The sequence below is a fragment of the Cupressus sempervirens genome, chromosome 11 (genome assembly GCF_028749045.1).
Source record: "Cupressus sempervirens isolate cs-2001-9-10 chromosome 11, ASM2874904v1, whole genome shotgun sequence".
Classification (NCBI taxonomy): domain Eukaryota; kingdom Viridiplantae; phylum Streptophyta; class Pinopsida; order Cupressales; family Cupressaceae; genus Cupressus; species Cupressus sempervirens.
The window spans coordinates 599688972-599698330 of record NC_143128.1 but is presented as its reverse complement, the minus strand read 5'-3'; the positions used below and the strand labels follow the sequence as shown (position 1 = coordinate 599698330).

The 9359-nt window shown below is 31.8% G+C and overlaps 1 protein-coding gene across 1 annotated transcript; it reads left to right on the top strand.

Annotated features, from left to right (window-relative positions):
* Positions 1 to 5529: 5529 nt before the first annotated feature.
* LOC149531103 (uncharacterized) lies at positions 5530 to 8113 on the top strand. The gene is made up of 5 exons (XM_089810433.1): positions 5530 to 6204; positions 6362 to 6524; positions 6618 to 6697; positions 6795 to 7231; positions 7722 to 8113. The coding sequence occupies exons 1-5, from the start codon at positions 5888 to 5890 to the stop codon at positions 8030 to 8032; spliced, it is 1308 nt and encodes a 435-aa protein (XP_089666559.1). The 5' UTR covers positions 5530 to 5887; the 3' UTR covers positions 8033 to 8113.
* Positions 8114 to 9359: the final 1246 nt, after the last annotated feature.

Here is a 9359-nt window from a genome sequence, read left to right as displayed (position 1 = left end):
TAAATTGGTACAACTTAAGGAGGGCCATGTCAAGAATCATCATAGGTGTGTGATTTTTGCAATTATATTTTTGTCAACTTTGATGTGCATGTGAATCTTAAAATGATTATGTATTTTGAAGTATATCCTCACAAAATCCATGAAAAATTAAATATTTATGCATAACAAGATGTTGGATTCAATGTACTTGCTCTTCCTCCTTACCATGCATAGCTCCTTGGAACTTACAAATAGACATCAAAAAAAATAATTCTAAAGGAATACAAACGCAAGATTTAAAATATGTGATTTATTAATATTGATAATTTAAGGTGGGGGGAACTATCTGTCCCTTAGAACCTCATGGATCATGCCCACCTTTACATATCGATATTTTGTGCTCATGAAGGACAGTGCATACACGAACTACAAAAACAAGATGAATATTGATAACTTACAATTTTGGTTGACAACAACTAAATAATTCATTAGAGCTATCAATTAAATTTTATAACCTCTTTAGTATAAATAAAAGATTTGTCATTGTATTCTTATTGTTATTATCAATCTATATGTATAATCAAATTCATTTTAAAATAACTCTAGCCAAAGTCTACTAATGTACTTTTATATTAAATAAATTATACTCAATTTATGTACCTATCAATATATTTAGTAAAAATTTATATTTGTATGTTATCGATGTTATGATCTATTGTTGTTAGTTTGTTGTTGATGTTGGGTCTTAAAGCTTCCTTTAGACTATTTGACATAAAATATCAATCACTCTTATTTTATTATTTATAATATCATAAACATATATATTAAAATTGAAATACAATTTATATTATTAAATAAAATATATTAAAAATTAATCTATAAGCTTAAATATAACCTAAACACTAAATTTCTAAGCCATGTGAGACAACACATGAAAAGGAATTTGATTTTCCCATATATGACACTTTTGCTTTTGTGGTCTTTTCTTGTCACCTTTAGAAAAATATATTTAGTTTTGATTAGTGGAGATGACTCAGTAGCCATCTAGGCTAACTTCGGGCACCAAGAACTCCTATTTCATATGTCAAATTGTCCACTTTTTGGTGAGCCTCCATAGGTGAGTGAAGAGATTAAAGTTAACCTTTTGTCTTTTCCACATCTATGGAGTTCTAGGTAGAACTCATAGAGTGTGAGGTAGTCTAAGGGTTTCATTTCAAAATATTCATCTGAAAACTATTACGTTCACCCCCAATAGCTACTCGTCTAAAAAACTAGTACTTTTGCACAAATGGACCAATCAACAACCAAGAAAGCTACAAAATGATCAACTATTAGTAGGGGAAATGATCCAGTTGTTTCCCATGTTTGAATAACTGCCACATCTACTATTACCTATTCGCCCCATTATTACCACTCATAAAAAGCCCCAAAAAAAGATAGCACATATACTAATATTTGATCACACATGTACTTAGCTGATCATTTTTTAGCTTTCTTAGTTGTGGATTGGTCCATTTGAACAAAAAGTACCTTTTTGGTGAGTAGCTATTGGGGGTGAACATAATAGGTTCTAAGCAAACATTTTAAAATGGAACTTTTAGACCACTTCACACTCAACAATTTCTACAGAGAACTTTGTAAATGTGGAAAAGCTAAAAGGTTAGCTTTAAGCTTATCACTCACCTAGGGAGGTTCACCAAAAAAATTAGCAAATTTGGACATACATATTAAGAGTTCTAACTAGTCAAAATTAGCCTAAGAGGCTACCAGGTCGCCTCCCCTACATGAATGATTGGCTATTAGTACATGTGCTATCATTTTTTGAGGCTTTTTAAGAGCAATAATTGAGGGATCTATAACAATAGATGTAGCATCATTGGAACATGGGTGGCTATTGGATCGTCTACCCTAGGCCAAAGGTGTTTCGCAATATGAAAGTGAGAACCTATATTTTTAATCCAATGACTCATATAACCATATAAGAAATTTGATGTCTTGGTCTTTTTTCCTATTCTAGCAACCAAATGGGCCCTAATTACTACTTTATACAAAAAGGGCTTAAGATTGTCAAGCTCTTCTAGAAAAGCTCATGGTGTAAGAAAGATTGTGAATTATATGGTTGCGGATTCTCAACAACTTTCAAACACAATATTCAAAATTCATTACAATTGGATGATGCCTCTCCAAGTAGAGTGTGTGTTTAGCGTTATTGTTTGGGATTTTGGGTTTTTTATGTTATCTTGTTTTTTATGTCTGATTGTCATAATGGAAATTATAGTATGGGGATCTAAAAGGAACAAAATATTTTAGTTCTAATTGATGAAAATGCATGACCTCTAAATGAAGGCAACTAGTAAAATGTTAAAATAAGTGAGGGTGATGAAGCTTCAAGCTTGGCAAGGACAGTTTTGGAACCATGTAGAGAATGAAATGAGTGGTCACAATCTATTCAATGGTCATGTAGGATTTTTGAACATTCTCAACCATTGATGGAAAAAATCAGTTTGTCCATTGCATATAAACTCTTTGGAACAATTTATATAAAAATTCTTAATATAAACTCTTTGGATTAAACTGGTAACTTCACCTTTACAATAAGCATGACACAAAGGTATGGAAGGTAAGTTAGAAAAAATCTATGCATTTAAACTCATAATGGAACCTTTATGATAAGTATGTCACAAATATATTTTGCATAAATAAATTTAAATAGTAAAGAAATATATTTAGAGGACCTAATTTATATATCTACTTTTCTCCAATTTATACATATTTTTAAAAATTAATCTTCAATCTATTTTTGGCATACCTATTGCACACCAAGGTGTGATTTCTAGTAATATTCACTTTTACAAAAAAATTGGTTGACGACTCAACTATCAACACAAATTTTAGTGACATTTAAAGGAAATGTACTTTTTTTAATAATAAAATGCACCTTTGATAGGTCATAAAATGCACCTATTATTTATAAGTAAATGATATTTTTAATTATTTGTATAACTCTATAATTTTGTATTTGTAATGATAAGTATATAATGAACTCAAATATTGCAATTTATGAATTAAATAGTGTGCACAAGATTTTAATCTATAAAAATGCAATCTCTTAATATCATGGATTATTGTGGTAGTAAATTAGACAAGAAAAATTATAATAAAGATTCATAATACACAATATTTATTTAATATTTGTAAATGAATGGTAAATTTAATGAGTTACATTTGAGCAAAAGTAAATGTTTTGAGCTAGAGTTAAATTAAAATGAATGATTTATGTGAAAATAATGATTGTTCAAAAAAAAATCGATAGACTTAAGTCAAAATCATACATTTAAATTTTTTTATAAAAAAGATATTTAAATGTATATTGGTCGACATTGAAAAAATTGAGTCTATCATCCATTCCCTAGACTCAAGATTCTAGGATCTCTTCTCAACAATGCAAGCATCATAATAATAACAGGCACCAAAAACCTTGGTTTCCATGATCTGTTTGCATGCAAATGGTGCATAAGAAATATTTGGCGAAAAAGACAAATGGTTTATTGGACTTTGGTAGCTAAACTCTGAGCTAGAATGGAGGTAGTGAGCAAGTTGTCCTTTGACTACCTATGTCTCAAGTGGATACCCCAAACTATCTACATGAGACAAGTCTGATTTGAGTCAAGGGTTTGAGGGAGATACTCTTTTTTTTGTAAAGACCTAATTCCTTGACAAATAATGGGGATAGAAATAGCCCATCATGGTCTAAGAAGCTAAAAGGAACAAAAGAAGATGGTTGGCAATCTAATTGCTTAAGGAAATAAATTGCTCTATTTATAATAACTAGTCTGGGTGAGGGGATTGAAAGTAAAGTGATGAAAAATGAAAGAATTTTTTTAGATTTAAGTCTAAATAGTGGGTTCAAAAGGTTTGGTCAAGCTCAAAAAAGTCACATAAATATATCTATGAGATTTGGGGTCTTATACTTATAGGGGATATTCCAATTTTCTTGGGGGCCCAAGTTTTTTTTTTATGATGTGAAGGATAGAAATAAGATTATTTGCAAGTATCAGTGGAGCTAGGAGGATAAATACTTGCTCATGCTCAAAATTTAGTTCCCAACTTTCAATCCTACCATCGAATCCTTCGACAAGGTCCCAATCTGGTTAAAACTTCCAAATCTTCCTCCATATTATTGAATCAAATCTTTCTTTTAGACCGCAGGCAACTTGATGGGTCAATTTTTGGGTGCAGATGAAAACTATTCAGATTTTCTCCACACTACCTATGGTCTTTTTCAGTGAAAATAGATGTTACTAAATCTTTCCCTATGAAGGTTGTGCTAAAAACCAGCAAAGGCGTTGGACACAGCCTCTAGATTATGAGGGTATTCCAGATGTCACAAGTGCTACTAATTAGAGCATATTACAACACAATGTATCAAGCATAAATATGACAATGTGGCTACCTGGTAGAAAGACACCTCCCACTCACTACTTGGTGGAAAAGGATGAATGTGCCTAAGAGGCACATGCAAGCAGGAAGACAAAAATGATGCAACTTGGAGTGAACTTCATACCCGAGGTTTTGAGTAATAATGAGGTCTTTGATATGTTGCATGCAGCATTGGGATAGTAGCAAATGACATGTTAGATTCAATAACATATTTCGATTCAATTTAAATTATCTTTTAGCTCAAGATTTCCCCATAGAATCCTAGGAGGTTAATAAAGAATCAAAATATTTTTAGAAGGTTGAATTATGGAATGAAAGATGGAAGATGATTATAAGAAAAAAAAGACAAGTGACAAACATATGATGAGTCCTTAACTATGCAACTCCATTCTCATTCCAAAGGCAATGTTAGGCTTATTTTTGTTTGCCCAATACTAAACTACTTTAGAACATGGAGTATTAGGCTGAAATCAAGATTAAGTATTATTTTTTAAAATTAAGTATCATTATATATTAAGCTCGAGTATATTTGAACCCAAGACCTCCAAGAGAGACTCACAACTTATCGATGTGCTATAGACTCTTATCTTCTAATTTATATTATTAATGTATATTTTTAAAATATGTTTCACATGAATTTAGAAACTTAACAAGTTATATAAAAGTTTATAGTATATTATTGTTTTTTTTATAAGAATTATTAAAGTATTTCAATTAATTTAATATATATTATTATAGTTCAAATAATAATTAGACTTTTCTCTCACTTCATTAAAAATATAAATTAATATTTTTAAAATATTTTCTTATATAAAACCATTTGAATATTAAAGATTTTACTTATATAAAATCATTTGAATTCTTGACTAAAAAAATATAATTCCGTAAAAAGAGTTATATGAGACTAAACAAAATCAACCAATCATGTTTTCAATAAATAGTTTTTATAACATATAAATTGCACAAATAAATGTAAAAACTATAGAAATATGTCACTTAGCAAACAATAATAGCTTGTGATGGGTGGAAACTAATAGAATTTTTAATAAGACTGATTATATTGCCAAGAGCAAATACAATAAAAGCAGCAAAACTTCACTCATCAAATCTAAAAGTGAGACCATTTAACACTCATATGGGTGCATATAAGTTGCACCGTAGCCATTTCGGGCACCAAAATGAGCGCGAAACTTCCAAAGCAACGACACGAAAATCATCGGTACTGTGAATACAGTTAAAACGCAAATCGAGGACCGCCATTAAAAGAGTGGAATAAGACGTGTCATAACGCCATTGAATTTTTACAGAGTGGGCTCCGCGTGCCTGAATTCTTTTTGCAGGCAAAGTAACAAGTTATCGTACTGGTTCACAAAAAATCTGGGACTTTTGGTGGTCAGGGTATCCTTGCCTTATCGTTAGGAATGATCTTTTTCATTTTCATTGTTCCTCATTTTCTCCTGTTCCTCAAATGATGGGTCGCAGATCTTGGCGAAATAGCAAAATTATCATGAAAATCGAGAAATTAGCGTACAGATCTTTTCTTGTATGGCCTTCTGTTTTGGGATTTTTTCTAGTGGGTTTATGGTTAGTCTGGCAGGAAACGCCTCCCAATAGATATTCTACTGTAATGTTGGTGCCGCCATATCTGAAAAGCTTGCAGATTTCCTCTGGTTTTGAAACAATTTCTTCTGAAACGGTTCGCCATGAGAAGGTCTCTGTAATTAGAGGAGTTCCTTTGAAAGGAGAGGCGGTGGAATCATTTAGGGCTCATCTTGACTGTTTCAGGTTGGTTTCTGGTTTTGTTTATGGGCTCTGGAACGGCCATTAGTTTTTCATCTGCTTATTTGGGAATGACTATTTAAGGCTAGCTCTTTAATTGTTCTATTTTTAGATGGAAATTTGTTTTCGCAGATGTAATAAGTGGTAAATAATTAATGTGAAGTGAGTCAGGGAAGTGGGTGTATAATTCGACTCCGAGGTTTCTGCCATGGAATGGTGCTGGAGATCCATATGCCAGTCAATGTGATGGTCGCCATTCGAGTGTTTCAGGAAATGCAGTGGGTGAATGGGCTGACATACTGGCCTCTAATGGAGGAAATTGGACTGTAAGATTGACAATGATCTCATATTTGCAAGATCTAGATAAGAAAATATGATTTACCTGGGAAATTTGTTTATGAATCTTGATGGTGTTTCAGGTTAGGGAAGAATTGAAATGGGCATGGAGGACTAGTGATAAATGTCCCTTGGTAGCAATAGATAGAGATGATTTTTGCAGGTACTCTTTAGTCTCGATCTTGATTATGCTTCTCCATTAATGGCATTTTAAGTTCTTCCCAGTTTTTACTAATTTGCATTTGGTGCCTTTCATGAAGGTTGGTGGGAGCGTATGGGAATGTTCTTGTTGTGGGGGACTCCATTAATCATCTCTTACAGTGGTCGCTCATAAACAATCTGTTGAAGAACAGAAGTGACCCTAACGTGGTAATTGATTCTTCTAACTGTAGAACTTGCCCAAGCTTTGAGGTTTGCAGTGACATTGCAGGGCCAGGAAAGAAGGGATTTAAAATTGGGTTTGTGAGGAATGACCGGATTTCCACCATCTCCAATTTCAGTAGTGACACATTGAACAACTTTTTGGAATGGCCATGGCTTCATCTCCTCAGAGAATGGGACATCCACATTTTAGTGCTGAACAGGGGAGCACATTTTGAATCAGATGAGATCTTCTCTGAATCTCTTCATAGAACATTCTCTTTGCTTCACTCCCTCTATCCTGATCTCCTCGTACTGTTCCGCAACACTCCACCTGGTATTCTTTCTATTTGACATCAGTAGATTTTCAGTCCATAACAATTTGTGCATTTATCATTTCTGCTTCTGAATTCGATTGTGTGATTGTGTGATTATTTTTGCATCGATATTTCAGATGATACTTTGTGATCTATCATTAGAATAAGAAAAAGAGATTACATTATCATTTATGTTTCTGGATTTGATTGTATGATTTTTTTGCATCAACATTTTGAATTTCACAATTCATAATATTGTATTGTCAAGTTTTCTTTACCATTTGTTTATAGATTCTTTTGATTTGTGGATATTTTGAATTACAATATATGATAATCTATCATTTTTTCAAAGATGATGGATCATAAAATATGATTTAAAAAATATTAAAATAGCAATCCATTATCAATTTGAAGTTCAATTTTGTAGAACAATTACTTATCACTTTATTTTCTGGATGATGCGATTCCAATGAAACTTGCATTGATTCAGTGCATGATTGTTGTTGTCAGGACATGTAAACTGTACCAGTTACAGGGAACCCATATCAGAACGGCAAGTGATTAAGAAAGAAGAGGATAAGTTCCACTGGTCTGAATTTGAGAGGCAGAATGCTTTGGCAAAGAAGATTGTGGAGGAATATGATTACATATATATGGATGTAGATGTGATGTTGAGCAAGAGACCAGATGGCCATATCAACGAGAAGGATTGCTTACATTATTGCATTCCAGGCCCTTTGGACTCTGTAGTAGAATTGTTTTACAATATCTTGAATCTCCTGCGGGCAAGAACAAGAACAAATTTAGATAGAAGAGCATAGAATAGCATTACAATTCTTTCAAAAAAAATTATTGTTATGAAATTTTACTGTCAGGAAATGATATTTTTGGTATTTGAGTAATAGACTCTTTCGAAATATTTTTATGTTAGATCAAATTTAGTGGGCCAATGGTAAATCAATAATTATTTTTAAAAGTAGTCTAATGGTGCATATTTTTCACTGTTTAAAACAGCGAGTTTGTTCAATTGGTACCCACAAAAGAGAAACGTGATGGGTTTTATTGAAATGATATGGCTGCAATCACCATATATCTCATTCGAATCAAGAAAGATGGCAAATAATTAAGTGTACAAAGTGCTATCGAAGAACAAAATTATGTAAACATTTTTAATCCCCAAACTATGGGCGTATCATAAGTCCATCAGGCATTTGAGTCCTCAAAACGAAACATCGATGTAGAGGAATTGAAGTTTTAATTATTATTATTTTACACATTTGTAAATGAAGTTCTTAAATATTGGAGTGTGTGAATTCAACAAGAAGCTCTATCTTAAACAATAAGTTCATCAAATTCTTGTAACAAGTCAAGGGGAAGCTGACCCCTATCCATAATATTTCTTGTAAGTAGTTGTTATTTAGTTAATATGTTTTTATAAGATTTATTTTCCATGGAAATTTGATTGGGAACGTTTCTTAATTTGTATTAGTTTACAAGTTAATTGTTGTTAGAATATATTTGTAGGGTATGTAAGTTTCATTTATTATTATTATTTTATTTTTAAAAACTTATTCGCAATTAAAAGATTTATTTTAGATGTTATATTATTTGTGTAGTTAAGGTCATTAGACTCTTTTTTAATACAACTGTGTATTAAAAGCTGCTGCAGTTTAATTCATTGAGCATATTTTTTAATGGTGATGGTGTCTTATTTGATAATATTGTCATCAAGGTTCGAGTTTCTCTTTGAGAGGTGCAATTGTAAGGGATGGGAGTGAAAAAATGTAAAATGGATGTTATTCAACATAAAATAGATGCCATGCAATCCTTGGCTTGATTGTAGAAATATTAACTTATAGCTTGGTTCATGCTTATGTAACATATAGCAAAATATTATGTAACAAGGGGGTTAGTCCCCTTTCTTTGGCTGCTTTATTATTCAAAAACAAATAGCAAAATATCTAGATTTGCATAAAATCAGTCAATAAGAAAAGTAAAATAATTATACATTTCATTTTTTAAAAAATTGAACTAGCATAACAAAAAATTACACAAATAACAAGGGAGAGGAATCATGAATAAGTTTGAGGCTAAGAATAGAAGTCACGCGATCACATTGCTAAGCAATTAGGACTATATAATTGGTAA